This window comes from Zingiber officinale, chromosome 1B (genome assembly GCF_018446385.1).
Source record: "Zingiber officinale cultivar Zhangliang chromosome 1B, Zo_v1.1, whole genome shotgun sequence".
NCBI lineage: Eukaryota > Viridiplantae > Streptophyta > Magnoliopsida > Zingiberales > Zingiberaceae > Zingiber > Zingiber officinale.
The window spans coordinates 157,392,574-157,418,135 of NC_055986.1; the positions used below are offsets into that span (position 1 = coordinate 157,392,574).

Genomic DNA, 25,562 nt, shown 5'->3' on the forward strand with positions numbered 1-25,562 from the left:
TGTTATAATAGTCTAGGCCCTTGTTATAACAGTCCAAGCAGGACTCGTGATAAAAGGCTTGGGGGAAAGTCTCGGGCTATTTCCTCTTAGACCCCCTGCCGGAAAAGTGGGTATGGTTCATTGAAACTGCAAGCATCTTGTGTGGTTGTGAAGTAGTGGTGTGTTTTTCGGAAGCCGCTCGTCTCTTGGCCTCCTTGAACAGTTCGTACTCTCCTGCTGTCATGGTGACGTTGATCTTTCCGGTATTGTCCATCGTCACTCTCCAGAATAGGTCTAGGAAGTTCCCACAGACGGAGCCAAATTGATCCTGTCCAGAATCTGAGTCAGACGAAGACCAGCTGAGATGGCATTGGTGTTGACGGAGAGGCGACTTGGACACACCTAGCATATGCGCCCCGGAAAGACGGACCCCCACGTGAAGCTCAAGGACAGTGGTGACGAGACCGGCGGTACTTAGGCTCTGTGCACACTCAAACAAGCACCCGGAACGTTAGAGACCAGAAACCAAGGAAAAATGCCCTAACGCAGGCCCTCCTATGCTCAAGTCAGGTACTTTTTCCCCAGAAAAACAGTGTATAAAGGAAAAAAGAACTGTAGAAGACGAGTGCGATGTGCGCGTACCTGCTCAAGGGAGAGGAGCTCCCTTTTTATATGACAATGCGTACCTCTAGAGCCTGACCGATGTCAGAGAATGTCGGGTGTTAAGACCTGTCGAGTGATGGAGGACACGTGGTGCCCTCTCATTAGTTGAAAGAAGGTTCCATTTTCAGGGAATGACCAACTACTCTAATATTCCCTGACAAATGACAATTATTCTCTCATAGGCGATTACGATTCCCTGAAATTGTTTGTCACTTGGCGCTTTCTGTCCCGTCCGGATTTAACTACGGATAGCTTGGGATGATCGTTCAAGTGTGCCATCTGACTCGAGTCTTGATGAGGGAGACGAGTTGTGGTGAGGGTTCCATCTTTCACGCTTGGATCATTGAAGGGTCGACCGGGAGTTATCTTACTGAAAGTACCAGACCTGACTATACGGACCGAGCTGAGGAAACCCGACCAGTCGGGACAGGTCAGGCATTACTCCAGACTACATCTTATGTCTCAAATCTGGGACCTTGATCTATCTGTACCCAACTGGAAATTATGCGGCCGATGATCTCAGACGGTCTAACTCCTTTCCCCTCCTAACTGTTAACTGTCACGTCCCTTTGATTTCTGACTCTCCGTCCTCTTGACTTTGGACTGTCCTTGACTGTTACGTCTTCTTGACTTCTGACTGTCTGATCTCATCGGACTCCATCTTTATGCAACGTATCATAAACATTAATGAACAGTTTGATCCGTCGTGATTGCTCTTTCGACAACAAACATAAAAGTCACGCGTTACCATTGCCGATTGCTCACAAAGAACAAGATCTTTGACGGATCACTATAAGTATTTATAGTTTATAAATTTCATTTATGTATTTTCATACTTTAGAATGTACGTACTATTCTGTTAAATAGATTAAAACAGGTGTATAATGAAAAATAACTATACATATTTTAGAGGTTATGAAAAATTACATACGCGAATTCCGTAATTTAAATTACTGTAGAATAAAAGAAGCAAGATGACAAGTTCCAAAGACAAACAATCAATCATACACCAACAGATCTAAGCAGTGCTGGTTTAATATATATGGAAAAAAAAAAAAACAAGGACACTACTACACTAAACCAGGTTGAAACATTATACGGTGGGAGAGTTGGGGCAGGTTTCCCTTTCCCTTTCGAAGAGTTCGAGGCAGTGCTCTTGGTCGAGGTTCCTGCTCCAGAACTTCTTGTAGTACTCGTCGTAGGTGTAACTCCGGTAGACGGCTGGGCTGCCGTCGGCGATGAGCTTCTCGGGAGGGCTGATGAGCACGCTGTTGCAGGGGCAGAGGAAGGACGCCACTGACATCCTTTCCTTGTTTGAGTTGACCACAGCTCGATGCCACACACTCTTGTACCTACCATTACTCAATGCCTGCATGCAACATGATCGCTGAATTTATATAATCACTTTCATTATGTTAAAGAGGGTCGAACGGCCTGTTTACAAATTGTCTGTATTATATCATATAGATACTATAAATTGGACTTTAAATACTGTGAGATTAATTATAATTTTTAAAAAAAACGAATTTGCATGATCATGGGCCTTCATGTCGTGCAAGTGTGGGGTGTGGTGTCACCTGTAGCTGGTCCCCGATGTTGATGACGAATGCGTTGGGTTTGGGATCCACCGCGATCCATTTGCCGTCTTTTTGAACCTGTAAGCCGGACACGTAGGGATCCTGCAGAAGAATGGTGAGGGCGTTGGGGTCGGTGTGCGCCGGCAGGCCGTAGGTGAGCTCCGGCTCCGGACACTTCGGGTAATAATTTACAGCCATGTGTTGTTCTTGCTCCCCCAGCACTCTGCCCAGGTACTCCTCCTCCAATCCTAAGCTCAACGATATGATTCCGAGAATTCGGAATCCAAGCTGGCGAACTTGCTTACAGTAACTGCCAAACACATCCCTGATGCAGGAAAAAAAAAATCAATCATGAACAAATAATATATAGGATGTAGCAGAAACTCTTTAAATTAATACAGGTCTCCGGCCACGGTCCCTTAACCTACCTTCGTTGTTAATTTAATGTGACTTACATATAAGGATACAGTATTTTGGTTTGGGTTTGGTTGTAAAATCCAATATATTCAGGAATGATTTTGCCTGATTTCTCTATTTAGAGTTTGGCCTTCCCATACAATTCAACTCGTCCAGTCTTGGTTTGTCTGAGAGTATTTTCCAATGAGCCTTGCCATGTTAGAGAAAGGTGCACACCAAATCAACACGGAAAGACGACTTCTAACCGCGTGACCACGTTCCTCGGATGGCAGGCCGTAGCAATGAATTGATATACCAGGGCAGGCGCGCATGTTTTACATCGACAAATATATTTGATTTGATGTTAGATTCGAATAAATTTTAATACCAATGAATTTAATTTATTAATATTTATAAATAATAATTATCTTGTATGGAATCTAAGTTAGACGAAGGGCTGGTGAACTGTTGCTGGCGTTGACAGGGGGGCGATTGAGTACTTTTCTAGCGGGCGCTTCCGAAAATAGACTTCCACGTGGCGCTGACGGGCGACGATGACAGAGCTGGCAGTACCTGAGCTCTGCGCACGCTCAAACAAGCACACGAACGTTAGAGGCCAAAAATCAGGGAAAAAGTCCCCGGAGCAGGCCCTTCGATACTCAAGTTAGGTACTTTTTCCCTAGAAGAACAGTGTACGAATGTACGAAGAAGAAAGAAAGTAGAAGACAAGTGCCAATGTGTAAAAGAGCGTACCTGCGTAAGAGAGAGGACCTCCCTTTTTATATGATAGTGCGTACCTTCTGAATCTAACTGATATCAGAGAATGTCAGGTGTCAGACCTTGTTAAGTGATGGAGGACACGTGACATCCTCCTGTAGCCTGAAGGAAGGTTTTCTTCGCGGGTGATTGTAGATCGTTGGAATATTCCCTGATACTTGGCAGTTATTCTCCGACAGACGGTTACAATTCTTTGACATTGTTGTCTTGTAGCGCTTTCTGTCCTGGCCGGGAAGGAATAGGATAGCTTTGGATGACCAGTTGAGTATAATGTCTGACCTAAACCTGGGAGGGTCGGGGCTTGGAGAGATAGTACAAGTGCTGACCGGGCGTTAGTTGACCGGGAGTTAGCCGACCGAGAGCTTTAGCTTTCTGAGAGTACCGGGCCTAAGTACCGCTAGGTTGTGAGAGCCTAACCCGTCAAATCCTAGTCATGTGTCATCCGACTGTCTACCCATTCTGGTTACTGACGTCGCTCCTCGGTCTTGCTTCTTCCTTCCATGCATGTTGACTGTCACGTCCCCCCTTGACTTCTGATGGTCACGTCCTCTTGACTTTTGACTGTCACGTCCCCCCTTGACTTCTGACTGTCATGCCCTCTTGACTTCTGACTGACACATCTTCTTGATTTCTGACTATCACGTCCCCTTGACTTCTGACTGCCCTCCTTTATCGGACCCCACCATCATGCCCCGTATCACAAGCCTCCCCCCCTCCAAGTCTAGTCGAAGGAGGCTCGGGTCCGACTGAATAGACTTAAGCTCTAGTTTACTTGTCCCCCCATCCTCCTCGATGACATCCTTAAATGTTGTTTCTTTCCCTAGATCCTTGAATATGCCACCTGCTTAATCACCTAATCTACCTCGGGAGAAGGACCTCACCAACCCTTTGAACCTGACTCTTTGCATCTCCCTCTTTAAAAAGGGCTGAGTCCCCCCATACCATCGTACTTTTATTGATATCCTCTTCTGACCATGGACTCTACTTCTGATCTTGATGAGGTAATGCCTCTGCTCCAACAGCTAGCCCATCTCACTCAACTACTTGCCCAAAAGTATACTGCTTTAGCCGAGATGACGCAGGACAGAGATCTTCAGTCTTCTCTCCGTCGAGACATTGAGGAACTTTGGCTAGCCGCGAAGTCTTGAACCCAGACTGAAGTAGCACTGAAGTGAAAAGCTTATGCAGACCTGGAGAGCCAGGCTCAATTCTTGATCTATCTCAAGGAGAAACATGCTACTTGCATAGCCCTTCTTCAAGAAGAGAATCGCTCAAAGTTGAAATTATTGCTCAGTAGGGTTGTATGATTCAATTCACCAAGATAGAGCTGGTTCAGGCTCAATCATACTCGGGGCCAGTAGGTCATGTGGAACCCCTTTGCTCGAGGTGTCGATCGACTATTGATACTGGCTCGGACTTCTGATTACTTAGATATCCTTAATTGTGGGAATGAGATTTTGAGTGGTGTCTTTTGTATTCTACTCAATAAATACAAATCTGACTGGGCCTTAATCGGTGTTTTTCTTTTGTTTTCTCTACTGGAACTTCATTGCTTGTTGATAACCCATTCGGGGATAAAAGTATAAAAATTGACCCCTGAGTTACTGACCATGAACGTGGTTATGCTAAGATGAGAGTTTTGAAATCTTGCCTGAGGGATCATTGTTTGTGAGAGCAGGCTCATTTATAGCTCGCCCTGGGATGAGAGTCTGGAGGCGTGAAGGCATGCTCACTTATAACTCGCTGGGGACGAGAGTCTGGAATCCCGACCGGGAGGTCGTTGGTTGTGACAGCACACTCACTTATAACTCGTGCTGGGGCGAGAGTCTAGAGGCATGAGAGCATGCTCACTTATAATTCGCGCGGGGGCGAGAGCCTGGAATCTCGACCGGGAGGTCGTTGGTTGTGAGAACACGCTCACTTATAGCTCATGCTGGGGTGAGAGTCTAGAGGCGTGAGAGCATGCTCACTTATAACTTGCGCGGGGGTAAGAGTCTGGAATCCCGACCGGCAGGTCGTTGGTCATAAGAGCACTCTCACTTATAACTCACGCGGGGACAAGAGTCTAGAAGCGTGAGAGTATGTTCACTTATAACTCACGTTGGGGTGAGAGTCTGGAATCTCGACCGAGAGGTTGTTGGTCATGAGAGCACGCTTACTTATAACTCGCGCTGGAGCGAAAGTCTGGAGGCGTGAGAGCATGCTCACTTATAACTCGTGCGGGGTGAAAGTCTAGAGGCGTGAGAGCATGCTCACTTATAACTCGCGCTGGACTAGAGTTTGGAGGCGTGAGAGCATGCTCACTTATAACTCACACTGGGCGAGAGTTTGGAGGTGTGAAAACATGTTCACTTATAAATCGCGCTGGGGCAAGAGTCTGGAGGCGTGAGAGCTTGCTCATTTATAACTCATGCGGGGGCGAGAGTCTGGAATCCCGATCGAGAGGTCATTGGTCGTGAGAGCAAACTCACTTATAACTCGCGTTGAGGCGAGAGTCTAGAATCCCTACCTAGAAAGGATCCGGATCCCTGACTAGGAGTGAATCTGGAGACCTGATCAGGAGTGGATCTGGAGATCTGACCAAGAAGAGATCTAGAGACCTGACCAGGAGCAGATCTGGAGACCTGACCAGAAAGAGATCTAGAGACCTGGCGAAAAAGAGATCTGGAGATCTAATTAGGAGTGAATTTGGAGGTCTGATTAGGAGTGGATCTGGAGGTCTGATCAGGAAGAGATCTAAAGACCTGACCAAGAGTAGATCTGGGGACCTAACCAAGAAGAGATCTGAAGATCTGACCAGGAATGGATTTGGAGGTTTGACCAGCAAGTGATCCAAACAAGCAATCTTTGTGACTTGAAGGGATAGCGCTTGAGGACCTAGCTTAATGCACCTGCAATCACGAGGTGCAATTCATAAGGCTTTAGTCAAATTTAAACCTCACCCTGATCTCGAGGAGGCATGAAGGCGCCGAATTTAGAGCGCCACTTCCCGCCGCCTTCTTCTTTGTTTCCCGAGGCAGACGTATGAAATTTTCAGTCTCCAAGGCCTGGTCTTCAGAAGGTAAGGCACTCCTGTTCGCATATCCCCTTCCATGATTTTTCTGTCACTTCCATCATAAATACCCTTTCCTAGGGAGATGACACGTGTCCCACTAACTTAACTCGTCATAATGTATGATGCACGTTTTTTGCACGCGACCCCAAATAGCTTTCGTTTCTCGATCTGATGGCTGACGTGTGCTAGGTCGTTTCAGTTGTCTGGCCCGCTTTCAGATGCTTCCTAAGGGTTTTGTTTAAAACCCTAAACATTGTCCACTGTTGTTTGTCATCGCTTCGACTTCCTTCGAGTTTTCTTCTCCTTCTTGCTTTCGCTTGCTCCCCCCCCCTTTCGTGCATTCCCTTTGTCCTCCGTAAGTTTTCTTCCTTCACTACTCCTTTCGATCTTGTAATGGCTAGTGAGATAGAGGCACCTTGGTATGCGTATTATCACTTCGACATGGATAATAGTGATCTTCGAGCTATTCGATCGAGTCTGCAACTTTCTGAGGCCTACAAGCTTCGTTCCCCAAGGCTGAATAACCATCCTTCCTCCCCTCCTGCTGGTTTTGTAACCTCTTTTAAGGACAAGCTCCTTCGTGGTCTTCTCTTTACCATCCATCCATTCTTCTCTTCTTTGAGCAGATATTTTGGTGTCTCGTTGTCCCCATTCGCCCCCAATGCCTTTTGCACCATGTGCGGAATGGTGATCTTGTGTTGCATATATCAAATAACTCTGACTCTGTAACTTTTTCACCATTTTTACACCCTTAAACGCTTGGAATCGGGTGTTTTCATAGTGTAGTCCAGGATCGGGTATAAGTATTTTGACGGAATGCATTCTTCCAACAAAGGTTAGAAATCTAGATTTTTTTATGTTTAGTTGCCCAAGCCAGTATCCTGGCCAGTCGAGTGGCGCTATAATCTTCCCACTCCCTTTGAGCTACGCGACCACCAACATCAACCATCCTGCCACGCAGCATCCGAAAAGTTAAAGGGAGTGCAACTGTGGTTCCCCTTTCTGCTGTGAGAGAGCATGTTATATACTTTTAGGCTCAGCCCCATCCGGACGCCTTTGGGCACTCCTTTTAGTAAGATCCATACTCCACTTCCTGATCTTCACTACTGAGGTGTTTTTTATTGGTTTCTAGAAGCATCCATGTTTCGTTCCTACGCCATTGATTCTTCCCGGCTACCCAGCGATATTCTATAAAAACGGGACCAGGAGATTTTGGAGGGACATGAGGTTCCTCATGCCTTGCAAACCAGTGCCCCAGCAAAGGCTTCCTCTCAACCGTCCAGGGACCCAGAGACCCTTGGAATCGAAGAGACTGCAGAGGAGAGAGCTCCCTCTCCTCCTCCAAAAAAAACGCCTATGCCTCCAACGCAAAAGGAAGCGGGTCACCTCATCAGTTCAATCCTCTCCATCGAGGCTCCCTCTTTCCTCCAAGGCCAAGGCGAAGACCCCTGCTCAGGTAACTCCTTCTCCAATAACAGAGGCTATGGGTTCCCCCGTTCCAGTTTTTATCCCAGAACAAACCGTCTCCTAGTCTGGAGACCAGCCCGAGGATTCTGCGATCCTATCTCTTCCACCCCCTGCTCCTACTTCGGCCCTCGCCTCTTCTTCGTAGCCCAAGGAGCACATTAAAGGCAAGTATGCCTTCACCTCATCCTTTCAGTTGCCTTCCTTGCAAGTACAAGGTCCTATCCCATCAGCCAGTGCTTCTCCCCACTACGGCCAGGTGAAGATTCATGGGGCCCTAACCGAGTCGTGGAAGGTCATCGCCGACCAAATTTTTGAAGGCCCCCCTCTGGAGCTAGCTGATCTATTCTCCAATTGGCTGGTGTCAGTGAGTTTTTTTGTCTGTTTTCCTGATCCTTAGGTTAATTCTAATCTTTCCCTACGCTTGATGGGCCTGCGCCATGGGTTTAAGTATATCACAGTACATGGCCGGCCTCCAAAGAGAGAACGAGTCCCTGAGGGCTCGCCTCTGTGAGTGGAAAGCCGCTACTACCATCGACCCCACTTTTGATTTGCCCTCCTTCGATGACCCAATACAATCCTGCCTTCAAGCTGTCGGGGAGAAAACCCACACTACCCAGGACATGGCTCAGGCAGAATTAGAAAAGGTGCTGACCTTGCAGTCAGCCCTGAAGACTAGTGAGTCCAAGCTCAAGTCTGAAAGGCTGAGGCGCACCTAAATTCTGGCTGATTTAGAGGAGAAGGAGACTGAGGTGGCGTCCCTCTCTTCGAAGTTGAAGGAACTACAGGAAGTGCACGCTGCTCTGGCGAAAGATCTGGAGGCAAAGTAGGCAAATCTGATCTCTAGTAATGATCGGGAAGCTGCTCTTTGAATGAAGTGGGAGGTAGGCTCGGCTACTCTGAAGTCCCTCCAAGCAAACCTGTCTAAGGCCAAGGAAGAAGCTGCCACCACTCACCAAGAGCTGGCCTTGGTCCAAGTTGGCATGGATAAGGCCAAGGATGAGCTAAAAGATTACCAGGCCGGTGAGGCTGCTCGTCTGGAAGCTTATAAGGCCGCTTACCTGGCTAGTGGGGTATTTGGAGCGAAGATAGGTAGCCTCATCGATCGGATGGTCTGCTAGGAGGGGTGGGAGCCCTGCGGCAGCTTCATGAGAAAGGCTATCTCCGGTTAGCCCCTCCTGCGGATTTCTTGGACAGAGGTCACCTTATACGAGAGCTTCCCGATGATGCCTTCCTGACTTTTGATGATTAGTGCGCGTTTCTTGTCCTTTACCTTTGATCTAAGCCTTGTCCAGGACTAGTGTGTAGGCAGACTATTTTTTTAATATCTAATTGTATAGTTCGTTAAGTACTTTTTCTAATGATCTGTGCAATTTCCCACTAGATATGTTCGCATGATTTGCTAAGTGTTTATCCCTTCTGTAGTGGTTTTGCTGACTTAACTTCTGTGTAGGCGTCGACGTTGTGGGCGATCAAGTTTTTGTTTCTCTATCGGGCTTCCAATCTGAATAGTCTGTTTAATGTCCCAATCGAATTCGGTCATTAGGCAACCCGACCAGTTGCTTTGGCGGGCCGGTCTAGTTTAGGACGCATGACCGAGTTCTGCGCGATCGAGCTATTCGCACTGTCGCAAGCCAAGGTACTGGAGAGTCCCGAGAATAAGTCTCTATAGCGTCGACTATTCCCGAAGCCATAGCAAGCCTCTATCCCCACCATGTCTATCATCCCCGCTTTCTTAAACATTCCCCCGTGACATAGTTTTCTAGGATGATCCTACAGTTGGCGTTGCTCCTATATTTATGGATGGCACCAGCTACTTTGAATGCAAACCATTTGATGGGCACTGATGACAAGGTCTTTTATGCCCCCATGGTGGCTATAAATATCCTTTACCCTCAGCTTTACTGAACCTTTGCCTCTAGCGTAAGCCTTCCTCTTGTTTCCGGTGTCAGTTGTGCTCTTCCCCTTGTGTTTTAGGTTTGCATCATCCCATGGATTCGCCTACGTCTACCTACGCTCCTGGAGTGTCAACCTTTACTGGGGTGGACCTAGATGATCTCCGCTTCACCTATGAAATTCCTAGGGCCATACACATCATCCCTCCTCGTAGGGTACACGACCTTCTTCAAGGAGTAAGTTGTTGCCAGCCTCCACTTTCCCATTCACCCTTTCTTTTCTCAAGTGAGTCGTTACTTTCGCATCTCTCTCGGCCAACTTACACCTAATTGCATGAGGATCTTGTCCGGGTTCATCCTCCTCAGCGAAGTGTGTGATCTACCTTGGACTCCCCGCCTATTCCACTGGTTCTTTACCCCTCATTGTCACAATAAGGGCATCTTCCATCTCTAAGCTCACACCAAAACCATCTTTTTCATTCCTCTTCCATCCTCATACTTGGATTGGAAAGAAAAATATTTCTTCCTAAGTTTTCCCCTAGCCGTAGAATGACCTACACAATGACATTCGACTTTACCTCCGGCCCAACCTCTAGGGGATTTTCAGACAGATCCTAACTTTAAAGAGGCATCCACACAACTGGGATGCTAGTGCTTAGACCTGCTCAGACTGCTGTCAGAGGATGTACTATTCTTATTCAGGCTGAGCCGCACCCCTTCAGAACTACCACATTCCTTAGATACATATTGGCTTACCTCAGCTGACCTTTGCTTTCATATTCTGATTTAGGTGCTCTATTTGTAGCCGATACCCTGGCCTGGGCGTCCCTGATCAGGCCTCTCCCCCTGAGTGATATGGAGATACAACGCCAAGGGCGCATAATACTGGCCAGGAGGGGTATGTTGCACCTGGTTCCACCCCCATAAGGGCTACTGCTTCAACCGCTCCTCGATCAGTCGCTCGAGCAACCTAGCGTGTTCGTTTTGCTCCTGAGCCTGTAAGGCACACTTCTCCCATGCCTCCTGTTCGTCAACCGAGAACTCTATTAGAGAAGTCAAATTTAGATGAATAGTCACTTTTGCGCAGGCCAAGACGTCGACCTACGAAACCAAGGTCAGTATCCGAGCCCCAACCCACAACTTTGGCATCCCGACCAGTCTCCACTTTTGTTCTTGATCCAAAACTCCCGAGTGATCCTATTGTGCCACCCAAAGCCAGGACTAGCGTTGAGAGAGGGAGAGCTCCCATTGCTACAGAGCAGCCCTCTACTCCCGTGCCCCCTACTACATCGATTGCCCTGCCCGGGTCTTCCTCCTTTCCCGAGGTGCCTCCTATATCAGCGTCCCAAGCCACCCCTCGGACTCAAGCTGGATTTTTCTCCGCTCGGCTATCCTTCTCGACACACCCTGATTCCAGCGAGACCACTGTCGGGCCATCAACTCATCCTCCTTTAGGTGGGACCTTTGTTGGACTGTCACAATCGCAGCGCTCTCACTATCACCATTATTGAGCCTCCAAGCCGTTCGAATGGGGTATGCGCGGTCAGTCAAATGCCCAGACTAGTTGTCTTACGCTGAGGGGTCAGTTATCGACCCATTGGGAGGAAAGTCTGTGGCAAATGCATGCTCTCCCCTGCTCGCTCAACTGGATCGATTTTCCGAAGGATCTATTGCAGTAAGTTTCTACTCCTCCCCATTGTCTTTTCTTTCTTTTTACTCTAACTATTTGCTTATCTGCATAGACTTTTGCTAAGTCCATGGTGCTGAGTCAGTTATTCTCCCTCCTGTATCAGTAAAATAATATTTTGACAAATACAGTGGCTGACCTAGAATCCAAACTGTCTGACCCTGCCTCGGTCGTGTCCCAACTAAGGGCGGAAGTGTCAACCTTAAAGAAGTTGAACGCCACCCAAGAACAACCCCTGGGGGAGGCTCAGTTAGAAATCGGCCGCCTCCGAGAAGAAAAGAGCAAGCTTGAAGCTCTTCTGAAGTCATCCGAGAATAAGTGCCGAGAAGCTCAGTCAGAACTGGCTCAATGCACAACAACTTTGGGAGATTTAAGGCTTGCACATAAGCAAGAGACGGATCACCTGACTCAAAAGGTGCAATCCACAGACATATTACTGATGGACCAGCGGTGGACCTGGAGTCCCAAGCTACAGAGCTGGGTTCTCTACAAGCAGAGCTATCCTAAGCTTAATCTGCACTATCAAACTCTGTGATCGCCTTGGAGACCTACAAGGCTGGGGAAAGCGACCGCCTACAAGCAAGCCTAAAAGAATACTTGCACTCTCCAGAGTTTGGCGCACAAGTAGGGGACTACTTCGTCACATATGTGGCCTATGGTGCAGTGGGGGCGCTTCAATAGCTTAAGGAGCAAGGATATCTGCCTTCAGTCCCTCCGGCAGATTTTCTAGACCATCGTCACATCCTCTGAGAGATGTCCGCCGATGTATTCGTCGAATTTAAATGACTTGTTACTTGAACACTTTATGTACCCTACTTAGTAGAGATGTCATGTCTTCTCCTTAGTCTTGACTCTATGGGGCCAGAGTCACGTCAACCTGGGCATAGGGTCCTGTCCTGATCTGGTCTTATAAAAGATTTACGAGTGTCCAGAACCCAAGCATCATGACCTGATAATTTTTTCCTGATAGATCATATTTCTTCGATCTGAAGTCTTACAAAATACTATCTTAAGCACGATAAGGTTGGAGGTAGTTAGCGTTCCATGGACGGTCTAGCTTCCTACCCTGAGTGTCTTGTAAATAGTAGGCGCCCGAGGCTAACCGTTTAACAATTTTATAAGGATCATCCCACTGGGGTGCTAATTTGGTTATCTCCCCTACGGGTTTTGTCCTCTTCCAGACTAAGTCCCCTTCTCCGAAGAACCAGGGCACAACTCTTCGGTCATAATTTTGACGCATCCTTTGCCGATATGATGTCAGGCGGGTAGCTGTGCCTTTGTGAATTTCACTGATTAAATCCAGCTCTAAGAGTCACCGCTCGTCATTGCTTTCATCGTATAGAATTCTCCTGACCGAAGGTACCCCAATCTCGATAGGCACCACAACCTCACTGTCGTAGATCAAGTAGAATGGTGTGAGCCTTGTGCTTTCTCGAGGGGTCGTGCGGTAGGTCCAGAGGATGCTGGGGAAATCTTCCACCCAATCACCTCCAACATGATCCAACTTGACCTTCAACCCCCTAACTATCTCTCTATTGGTAACCTCAATCTACCCATTACTCTGATGATAAGCGACAGATGTGAAGCCTTGGGTTATGTCGAACCCTTGACACCAGGTCTGGATCTTGCGACCCTGGAACTGCCTTCCATTATCTAAAACCAATTTGTGTGGTATTCCAAATCGGCAGAGGATGTTCTTCCATAGGAATTGAATAATGGCTCCTTTAGTAATCCAGGCCAGACCTTTTGCTTTCACCCATTTAGAAAAGTAATCCACTGCTACGAGCAAGAATCTTTTCTAACCTGGCGCCATCAAGAAAGGTCCTACAATATCCATGCCTCATTTGTCAAATGGGCATGAGATTATTGAGATTTTTAGTGTGTCGGTCGATCGATGGGTTAGATTCTGATGCTTTTGGCAGGATAAGCAAGTGTTCACCAATTTTTGAGCATCTTTCTGCAGAATGAACCAGAAATATCGGCCAGTAATACTTTTCGGGCTAGCGTCCTTTCTCTCGTATGGTTGTCGCAATATCCCTGATGTACCTCCTGCAAAGCATACTCCACTTCTTCCATTCCTAAGCATTTGAGTAGCGGTCTGGAGAATACTTGCTTGTACAGCTGGTCCCCGATCAAAGTATACATATGAGCTCTTTTTCTGATCAACTTGGCCTCTTCTGGATCAGCAGGTAAGATGCATTGCCAAAGATAAATGATTATGGAGGCTCTCCAGTCAATCAGTTCCTCAATATTGTTCTACAGGTCTATCTGAGCTATTAGGAAGATCTGAGCTATGGACATGTCTAGCACACAAGTGGTCAAAGAGCTAGCCATTTTAGCTAATTCATCAGCTCTTTGATTATCAGTTCGGGAATCTTAGTAACTGTGATTTCTTTGAAATCCTCCTTCATCCTCTCATATGCTTCTTGATACACCTATAGCTTGTCACTGTTAACTTCGAAATTGCCTGCCACTTGCTGAGCTATACGCTGAGAGTCTGAATAAACAACCACCCGGGCGGCTCCGACATATCGAGTTGCTTTCAGCCCTGCTAATAGCACTTTATATACCGCCTCATTATTTGTGGCCCTGAAATTTAACCTGACAGCCAGCTACAAGATGCCCTCCTGAGGGGAGATCAGGAGGACTCCCACTTTACTTCCTTGCTGGGTAGACGATCCATCTACATAAATCTTCCAAGCTTTTTCGGAGTCAGGCTGATGAACCTCCGTCAGGAAATCTACCAGAGCTTGTGCTTTAATCGCAGTTCGAGGCTGGTATTGTATGTTATATTCTCCCAACTCAGTAGCCCATTTGATGAGGCATCCTGCTATTTCCACATTAGTGAGAGCTTTACCCATGGTGCTATTGGTCAAGAATGTGATGGGGTGTGCTAGGAAATAAGGTCTTAAACGGCGGACCATTAGTACCAATCCGTAGACCAATTTTTCCAAAGCCATGTATCGAGACTCGACCCTTTTTAATAAATGATTGAAGAAGTACACTGGTCACTATACATCGTCCTGCTCTTTCACCAACACCTCCCCACGGCCTTAGGGGTGGCTGACAGATAAACCCAGAGTGGCTCTCCAACAGTAGGCTTGAACAGTGAGGGTAGAGTCTCCAAGTGCTTCTTTAATTCCTCGAAAGCCCGGTTGTATTCCTCGTCCCATTGGAACTTGGTGGCTCTCCTGAGTATTTTGAAGAAAGGCATGACTTTATCCGCAAACCGAGATATGAACCGGATAGTGCTGTTATTCGGCTCACCAACTTCTGAGCTTCCTTTAGATTCTGAGACACCTTTATATCTCGATGTGTTTGGACCTTCTCTGGATTTGCTTCAATTCCTCGCTCAGTGACAAGGTATCTCAAGAATTTTCCTCCTCGACCTCCAAACAAGCATTTCAAGGGATTCAACTTCAGTCCATACTGTTGGAGTGTGCTGCAAGTTTCTTCTATGTCAGTGATCAAATTTATAGCCAGAGTGGATTTGATAAGGATGTAATCCATATAGACCTCCACATTCCGCCCTTTCTGCTCCCAGAAAATCTTATCCATCATCCTTTGATAGGTAGCTCCGACATTCCTTAATCCAAAAGGCATAACGGTATAACAGAGGTATCATCTGCTGTGATGAAGCTAACCTCCTCCTGATCTTCTTGCACCAAATGGATCTGGTGGTATCCCTGATAAGCATCAAGCATGCAAATCATTTCATAGCTTGAGGTCGAGTCTACCATTTGGTCAATCCTGGGTAGCGGGTAGTAGTCCTTGGGGTTGGCACGATTAAGATCTTGGAAGTCGATACAAACTCACCACTTATTATTAGGTTTAGCTACCAAGATCACATTAGAGAGTCATGACGGGAATTGTACCTCTCTAATGTGACCTGCTTTCCTGAGCTGATCCATCTCAGCTCGGATGATCTTGTTCTGCTCGGCCGAGAAATTCCTCTTCTTCTACTTGACCGATCGAGAATCAGGCAGAAGGTGTAATCTATGCTCAGCCATCTCGGGTTTAACCCCAGGCAGCTCTTTAGGGGACCAAGCGAAAGCGCCCCTATTACGAGTCAAGCATTGGACCAAGTCCATCTTGACTTCAATAGGCAGGTCGCTTGATATGCGGGTGAGGCTCTCCGGACGCTCAGAATAGAGCTGCACCTCCTCCCAAGGGATGAGCTCCTCTGCTATAGGCAAAGACTCCTCTTGAATAACATGGATCCTGCCATCTTCGGTTCGGTGAGCCTTGCGAGCCTCTACCTTTACCATGTCAATGTAGAACCTGGGAGAGATTAATTGCTCACCTCTCACTTCCCGACCTAGTCTCCCACAAGGAATTTGATCTTCTGATGAAATGTTGAGACAGTTGCCCGAAACTCGTGCAGTGCCGGTCTCCCTAAGATGACATTGTATGAGGACGGTGAATCCACCACTATGAAGGTGCTCCTTCGTGTCCTCACCAAGGGCTCGCTACCCAAAGATATTGCTAACTTGATCTGACCCATGGGTCGCACTTCATTGCCAGTAAAGTCATACAATGAAGTAGCCACTAGCTGGAGTTCACTCGCGTCGATTTGCATGCTCTCGAACGCGCTCTTGAACAGGACATTGACAGAGCTTCCAGTATCCACGAAAACTCTGGCCACACGAGTGTTGGCGATGATGGCCTTGATTGTTAGGGTATTGTCATGGGGGAGCTCCAATCCTTCCAGGTCTTGGGGCCCAAAGCTAATGACGGGCACTGCAGCTTGCTCCCTACTGCACCCTACCACATGTATTTCCAAGCGTCGCTCATGAGACTTCCGAGCCCTAGCGTAGTCTCCATCTGTGGGCCCTCTTGAAATCATATCGATCTCACGAATCACCGCGTTTTCCCTGTTCTCCTCCTCCCGGGCTTCCCCTAGCTCCCGGTTGTGCCCGGGTTGCTGATTTCCCTATCCCGCATTGTTGTACTAGGGTCTGCCAGGCTGGCCTGCCCCAGCATATTGGCTGGCTAGCATCCTCCGCGCCTCTACGATATCCACACGAACAAGCCTTGCCTTCGTTCGTTTGTCTCACAAACTCAACAAGATGGAGAAGAAAAACACACAAGGTTGTGCTAGCAACCTATATGTGTGTCTCGGCCAAGAAAAGGGAAGAAGAAGATCAAGGGGACTTTTCACCTTCTCAAGAAATGAAAAAGCTTATGAAAAATATCATCCAAATGATATTTATAACCATCTCATGGCATACCAAGAGTCTCCACCCTTTCATCTTCTAATCACCCTTTCATCTTCTAATCTAATGGCTCAAAATTAACCATTCAATCCAATGGTTCAATTTTGACCATTCAATTTCCTTGGTGAACTCAAGTTCACCCAATGAGTCCAATCCATTGATTCTCAAGCAACTCGACTCAATCCAACAATTGGATCCCTTTGAGTCTAACTCAATGAGTCAAATTCAGATTACACTTAATCTAATGATTCATCACATGAACCAATCTCCATATCAACTTGTTCTTTGTCTGTGACCCTATAGGCTCTCGTAACGTTGGCAATGTACCCAAATCAACATTTGTGATACATAAACAATGAGTGACATCTAGCAAGGCATCATTGCTACCCATGTGACGAGAAAGTCGAGATCCGACCTAACCTGTCCATGGTTATCATCATGTATGACTTGGTCCCTCTATCCTTGATATCTAGATTGATCAATGAGACATAGACCGTGTCATCCTCTTATCAATCTTTATGTTTCTTGATATCTAAGTAGACACACTCAAACAAATGAACTGAATATCTCATATTGATTTATTTACACATGACCATGTTTTCTTGTGTCCTACTAATCAAGGGACCCACGGATATCGCTTCAGTCATATGGAAGGGATAGTTCCCATCTACATCACTCACATCCCTCCGCATAATTCATTGCATACCCAGTGATCGACTTTATAGTTCACCCTGTTACGGGTGACGTTTGACGATACCAAAGTATACAACTCCTTATGTAGGGAACCGTAGTGACTTCAGGTCTAAGGACTATTCATACCAATAGTCACATGAGAATATTTATGACACTCATACGATGATCCATGAAACATTTTCATGGCGGGTCATTCAGTACATATTCTCTAATATATACCCATGTGTCAACCTGATATCTCATATCCATGATTTGTGAGATCAAGTCATCCGTTGACCTACATGCTAGTCTTAACGTATTAATATTGTCCTTGTATATTAATGCTCGACTAGGAATAGTTAAGAGTAGTGTTCTCTATAATATCTCACTATCAATTCAACCAATTGATATACTGTAGATAAGAACCTACTACCCAAGGACATTATCATATTTATTCAATTGACACTAAACTGAAATAAATATAATAACCACCTTTTGCCTTTTATTAATAATGATATATGATACAATATGCGCCCTTTACAATCATCTCATAATTGGTACTAGGGCTAATACTAACAATAGCCACTAGCTGGAGTTCACTGGCGTCGATTTGCATGCTCTCGAACGCGCTCTTGAACAACACATTGACAGAGCTTCCAGTATCCACGAAAACTCTGGCCACACGAGTGTTGGCGATGTGACCTTGATTATTAGGGCATTGTCGTGGGGGAGCTTCAATCCTTCCAGGTCTTGGGGCCCAAAGCTAATGACGGGCACTGCAGCTTGCTCCTTACTGCACCCTACCACATGTATTTCCAACTGTCGCTCATGAGACTTCCGAGCCCTAGCGTAGTCTCCATCTGTGGGCTCTCCTAAGATCATACCGATCTCACGAATGGCCGCATTTTCCCTGTTCTCCTCCTCCCGGGCTTCCCTTAGCTCCTGGTTGTGCCTGGGCTGCTGATTTCCCTATCCCGCATTGTTGTACTAGGGTCTGCCAGGCTGGCCTGTCCCATCCTATTGGCTGGCCTGTCCCAGCCAATTGGCTGGCCAGCATCCTCTGCTGAGTCTTGGGCATGATCTCAGACGGAGGTAAACCCATCTCAGCGGCGCGCCGAGAGTCTCGTGCGAACTTGAAGCAATCATTGGTGGCATGGGTGTGAGATCTATGATAAGTACAATAACGTAGCCCCCACGATCCAGGTTTTGGGGCTTGAACTGCTGCCACACGCTAGGCCGGCCTAGGATCTTGACTGGGAGGGAAGGGCGGTCGGGCATCCCGGGCGTAAGGAAGAGGCTAAGTTGGTGGTTGGGGCAGCCTCTTCTCCGACTTGTTGACGAGAGTAGGCACCTTGTCTTCTTTCCTCCGAGCTGCCTGAGTCTCTTCCACATTGATGTAGCTAGTTGCTTTCCCGAACATCTCGTCGAAGTTTTTCATGGGATGTTTAATGAGATCTCTGAAGAACTCCCCCTCTACTAGTCCATGAGAGAAGGCGCTCATCAGTATTTCTGAGGTGGCAGATGGGATGTCCTGAGCCACCTGGTTGAAGCGGTTGTTATAACTTCACAAGGGCTCAACCGACCCTTGCTTAAGAGCGAAGAGACAGTGGTCTGTCTTCTAGTACTTCCTATTGATGGCAAAGTGGCGCAAGAAGACAGTCTTGAAATCATGAAAACAAGTGATGGACTCATTCGACAATCCATCAAACCATTTCTGTGCTGAGCCAGATAGAGTGTTTAGAAACACTCGGCACTTAATAGCATCTCTGTATTGATGTAACAGCGCAGCGTTCCTAAACTTGCGGAGATGATCCTCCTAATCTTTACTGCCATCGTATTCTCCAATGGCCGGGGGCTTATACCCCTTCAGTAGTTTCTCCTCTAGCACCTTAAAGAGAAGGGCACTTGCTCATTAGGTTCCCCCCGGGACTCCTCTTGGAGGACTATAGCCTTTCCCTTCTTTGAATCCTTGGGAGGGGAGCTCTCCACCATAGAGGCTTGTGGTTGTTCTTTCTTGTTATAACAGTCCAAGCCCTTGTGATAATAATCTAGGTCAGGCTCCCGATAGAAGGTCGGGGGGAACTCCTCGGGTTGCTTCCTCTTAGACCCTCGATCTGAAACATGAGTTGGGTCCTTGGAAACAGTAGACATCTTGTAAGGTCGCGAGGTAGTGGTTTGTTTTTCGTAAGCTGCTCATCTTTTAGCTTCTTTGAACAGCTCGTACTCCCCTACCGTCATGGTCACGTTGATTCGCCCAACTTTCTCCATCTTCACGCTCCAGAACAGGTGAAGAAAGTTCCCACAAATGATGCCAAATTGATCATGTCTGGAATCTGAGTCAGACGAAGGCCTAGTGAGCTATTGCTGGTATTGACCCGGGGGGGGGGGGGGAGGGGGACTGAGATACTTTTCTAGCGGGCGCTTTCGAAAATAGACTTCCACGTGGCGCTGACGGACGACGATGATTGAGCCGGTGGTACCTGAGCTTTGACACGCTTAAACAAGCACACAGGCATTAGAGGCCAGAAACCAGGGAATAAGTCCCCGGAACAGGCCCTCTGACACTCAAGTCAGGTACTTTTTCCCTAGAAGAACAGTGTATGAATGTATGAAGAAGAAAGAAAGTAGAAGACAAGTGCCAATGTGCAAGAGAGCGTACCTACGTGAGGGAGAGGACCTCACTTTTTATAAGACAGTGCATACCTTCTGGAGCTTGATTGATGTCAGAGAATGTCGGGTATCAGACTTTGTCGAGTGATGGAGGACATGTGGCATCCTTCTGTAGCCTGAAGGAAGATTCCATTCACGGGTGACTGCAGACCATTAGAATATTCCCTGACACTTGGTAGTTATTCTTTGACAGGCGGTTACGATTCTCTGACCTTGTTGTCTTGTAGCTCTTTCTATCTCGGCCGGGAAGGAATATGACAACCCTGGATGACCAGTCGGGTATAACGCTTGACCTAAACCTTGGAGGGCCAGGGCCTGGAGAGATAGTACAAGTGATGATCGGGCGTTAACTGACCAGGAGTTAGTCGACCGAGAGCTTTAGCTTTCTGAGAGTACCGGGCCTAAGTACCACCGGTCGTGAGAGCCTAACCCGTCAAATCCTAGTCAGGTGTTATCCAACTGTCTACCCAGGTGTCTCAGATCTATAGGACCCTGACCGGGAATTTGGTTACTGACTTCGCTCCTCGGTCTTGCTTCTTTCTTCCATGCCTATTGATTGTCACGCCCCCCCCTTGACTTCTGACGACCACGTCCTCTTGACTTTTGACTGTCACGTTCCCCCTTGACTTCTAACTGCCACGTCCTCTTGACTTTTAACTGTCACGTTGTCCCTTGACTTCTGACTGTCACGTCCTCTTGACTTTTGACTGTCACGTCCCCCCTTGACTTTTGACTGCCACGTCCTCTTGACTTCTGACTGCCACATTATCTTAACTTCTGACTGCCCTCCTTTAACGGATCCCACTATCATACCCCGTATCACAATATTAATGAATAATTTATGATCGTATTCATGAATAAATTTATTTATTAATTTATATAGAATTTTATTCTCTAATATATATGAAAAAATTCATAAATAATTTTATTATTTTTTATATTCATTTTGAATCTAGTTAAAAATAAAAAATAATATGAATTTTATAAAGTAACAATATTAATATTAATAATTGAGCTGGATTAAAAATTTAAAGAAACTCAAGTTCAATTCGAATTCTATAAAATTTTTAATAAACAAATTTGAACGAACTTGGATAAATAAACAAATAAATTTAAATACTTGGCAGCTAATCTTGACTTCGATTCGAGCCATTCACACCCTTAGTTTTGACAGATGAGAAGGGAAAGAAAGGGAAGGAAGAAGACTTACTTAAACGAGGATGGATTGGAAGGCCAGTCGGGGACGAATTCCTCGAGCGGGTAGCAATGAAGGCGGAGGTAGTCTCTCCAGTTGTGAACCGTTTCCTTCCTCACATTAAAGCTCGTGGACAGGCGAATTTTCTTGGTGGGATCGTCGGAGTAGAGCTTCGCTTTCTCCTCCGGCGGGAGGCGAAAGAACTCCAGGGTGATGGCCAGCACCTTCTTGATCAATTCGGCGGCGATTCCATGATTGACGACCTGCAGCGGGAGGGCGGTCAAGGAACAGCCGCTTAAGCAGAGGAGACGGCAAGTAACGATCGAGTACCTGAAAGAAGCCGTATAGTCGACAAGCCTTCTCAATTTGGGAGATGATTTGGGACTTGTCGGAGGCGCCGAAATCGACGACGGGGATGTTCGCGTCGGCGATGACGTTGTCGAGGTGGGGTCGTTCGTTCTCCGGCCTCACGTAGTTTCTGGGCATGGTGTCGTGCTCCCCGATCGAGAGAAGCATATCCGCCATGGCAGGCAGCGAAGGGAACAGAGAAGTGAACGAGAAGAGGCGAGGAGACGAGTGAAATGAAGATGAATTAGGAGGATTTATGTATAATTTGCGATGTCGCTGAGTCCGTTGACGCAAGAAGTTGTCACGTGACTCACGTCAGCATATCGACAGCATTAAACGATGTCATCGATGGGCCCAGCCACGTGCCGACTACGTCGATATGCGTGTGTATGAGAGCATCCCAGATTCCCATCTCCATTGTGACGCGGATGCTCTGAAAGGGAGGGAGCTCTTTCGGTGTTCGAGCCGTTTTTTTAATTTCTTTTTAATTATTATAATATTTTTTATTTTTTTTAATATTTATAAAAATAATAAGCATGTAAATTATAAGAAAGTTTTTAAGAGATTTTTTTTTTCTAATAAAGAGATATATAAGAATTTTATTTTATATAGTAGGGATATGATAACAAGAGTTCTCAAAGAGTATCCTTATCCACAAGTGTGAGTATACAGGACTGCGGAACATGTGTCAGAGTCTTAGCATTGAAATTAAATATCACATTAAATATAATAACATTCATATCAATTTTTTATTACTATATCTAAAATTTATAGTAAATGACCCACTTTATTAAATTTAAATAAATATTTTTCACTACACACTACATCCAATATCCTAAAATTTTCATCATCATTAAATTTTTTATTATTTTCTTCTCTTTTTTTCTATTTTTTATTATTATATTTATGGAATGAATGGAAGGAGAGAGATTGAAAAGATTGAGTGGAAGGAGAGAAATTAAAAAGAAATATTATTTTATTTTTAGAGTAGAGGTTTCATTCCCTAAATTTAGAAAATTACTATTTATTAAATCTAAATTTAAGGAATTGATAGGGTAATTGATGCAGAGGATTTTTAGTTACCCTATCCAAAATTTAGGGAAAAAACTTTAGATAGGATAGCTGATGTGGATGCTCTAATATTGTTTTCCCTTCATCTACGATTTAATCCCCGACTATAATATATTTATAAGAATTTTTCTTCTAAATAGAGGACGTAACTAAAGAATACTAGATTTCTGGGCTGACCACCGTATGTACTTCTCGATTTATTCTAATGATCGATAGAAAATGAAACCGATGGAAAACTTTCATGAGATTGAGCCGATCATTCTAGAAATAGTCAATAAAATTAATTAGGATTATCAATTTTTTTTTTTTTAAAAAATTCAACCTATGTACTGATGTGCACCAACTGCAAGTGCATAACCATTGTTAAATAGTATAATTATCATTCTATGAGACCATAAAGTTGACTACTAGTTTACGTGCAACGTAAGCTATCTAGACGAATTAAAATGGAGAAAATTATTATTAAAGCAAGCAAATTAAGAAAACTTAACAAAAGATCACCAATTTTTGAGAAAATCCTAGGATTTCAATTTCATCATGATGATTGTTGACAATTTACTTGTGATTCTCTCTCCTTCCTCAATGTTAGATAATTCTTGAAGGTAATTCATCATAAGGTAATTGTTGCTTTCTCTCAAAATATAGAGATGTATCTATCCTAACGTGACTCTTACTCTCATAGTAGTCGAATTAGGATAAATTCTTTGTTGAATCAAAAACACTAGGGGGATGAATAGCGCTAGTAGGGTTTTTACTTTTTTTAAAATCAATGAGAGTAAACGTAACATAAAGTAAAAGTAAAGGAAAAAAATCGCTAAAACTTTCTTTTACTTGGTTCGGAGCCTATGATAACTCCTACCCAAGTAACTTTATGTGCCTCTTTATTTTATTAGTTGTTAAACTGCTTTAAGTTAATTGTGCTACTACTCTTGTTTGAAAGATCGAGAAAGGTTCATTTTTAATTATAATCAATTCACCCTTTTCCTCTTGTCGACTGCATGGGTCCTAACAAGTGGTATCAGAGCTAAGTTCATTTCAGAAGTACTAACCGTCATCCGAAGCAAATGAAATGGACGGATCTAGCATCTTCTCGTTGAAATTTGAGGGAGACTTCACAATGTGGAAGAAGCGCATGGAGTTATTCTTCAAAATTGAATTCAAAATTTTATTAATTATAAAATACAGTTTTGTAGCACCTACAGATCAGCATAGAGCCGAGAAAGAAGATTATGCATTGACGAAAAAGGAGCAAGTTGACTTCATGGCTAATGGAAAAGCAGAGTTCCATCTGCTTAGTGTTCTTCCGCTCCAGGAGGTCAGTCGGATTGGAAGCTAAAACTCCCCCAAAGAGATCTGGAAAAAATTCCTGGAGCTTCAGAAGGTACTTCAGAAACCAAACTAGCAAAGCGGTACATCCTTTGAAGCCAACTAACAAACCTCCGGATGAACAAGGGAGAAAGGTAGCCCAACTCCAAGCAAGGATCAAAGACCTAGTCACCCAGCTCAACAACCTCGGAGAAAAGGTAACAAACCGTGATTCATTAAAGTGCGCACTTAATGCTTTTCCAAGAACTCAAGAGTGGTTAGCCTTAGTAGATGCTTATTACATCTCTAAGAACATGGAGATATGTACTCTTGAAAATCTATTTTCAACTTTTGAACTTCATGAGTCTCATTGTGTAGATAATTAAGAATTAGAAAAATCTAACAACATTGCTCTAAAAGCCAAGATGGATGAATTAGACGTCGACATGTCCTTGGACGATGATGAAACAACTTAATATGGTAAGAAATGTTTTAGAACTAATAAGTTTAATCAAGTGCAGGTAAGGAAAAGAAAAACAAGGAAGATAAGATGTTATAACTACAGTAAAAAGAGGGACATCTCAAGGAGGACTGCCCAAAGATGAAGAAGGACAGTAAGAAGGGACCAAGTACAACAAAGCACAAAACCTTAAAGACAACTTGGGACGAGTCGTCATTAGAATATGATTTGGAGGAGCATGCTGGACTTGCACTAATGGAAAGTCACCAGGAGGAGGAGAGCATAAATAAATGGGGAGACTCCTCAGAAGAAAGCGCAGTGAGGAGAAAGAAATAAATTTCAGAGTGGATTTGGTAAGTGAGGTATGTTTACTACCCTTGACCAGTTATACTCAGATATTAAATCTATGACTAGATCATTATGTAAGTTAAAATTGAAAAATAATAACTTGAAAAAGAAGTTCTTGAATTAAAAACAATCTTAGCAAAAATCTGCCCTTTAGAAATGTATAATAAGTTAAAGGAAAAAAAATAAAAAATTGAAGGATCAAATTAAAAATTTTAAAATTTTTGCATGTCTAACGAGTCGTCATTAGAATATGATTTGGAGGAGCATGCTGGACTTGCACTAATGGCAAGTCACCAGGAGGAGGAGAGCATAAATAAATGGGGAGACTCATCAGAAGAAAGTGCAGTGAGGAGAAAGAAATAAATTTTAGAGTGGATTTGGTAAGTGAGGTATGTTTACTACCCTTGACCAGTTATACTCAGATATTAAATCTATGACTAGATCATTATGTAAGATAAAATCGAAAAATAATAACTTGAAAAAGAAGTTCTTGAATTAAAAACAATCTTAGAAAAAATCTGCCCTTTAGAAATGTATAATAAGTTAAAGGAAAAAAAATAAAAAATTGAAGGACCAAATTAAAAATTTTAAAAATTTTGCATGTCTAATGAGTCGTCATTAGAATATGATTTGGAGGAGCATGCTGGACTTGCACTAATGGCAAGTCACCAGGAGGAGGAGAGCATAAATAAATGGGAAGACTCCTCAGAAGAAAGCGTAGTGAGGAGAAAGAAATAAATTTCAGAGTGGATTTGGTAAGTGAGGTATGTTTACTACCCTTGAC

General features: G+C 44.8%; 1 protein-coding gene across 1 annotated transcript; it reads right to left on the reverse strand.

Moving 5' to 3' along the window:
* Positions 1-1,607: 1,607 nt before the first annotated feature.
* LOC121986029 (flavanone 3-dioxygenase 2-like) lies at positions 1,608-22,006 on the reverse strand. The gene is made up of 4 exons (XM_042539792.1): positions 21,577-22,006; positions 21,262-21,509; positions 2,220-2,544; positions 1,608-2,011 (listed from the first exon to the last, which is right to left on the reverse strand). Exons 1-4 carry the CDS (start codon positions 21,769-21,771, stop codon positions 1,736-1,738), a joined length of 1,044 nt encoding a protein of 347 aa, XP_042395726.1. The 5' UTR covers positions 21,772-22,006; the 3' UTR covers positions 1,608-1,735.
* Between the last annotated feature and the right edge of the window lie 3,556 nt (positions 22,007-25,562).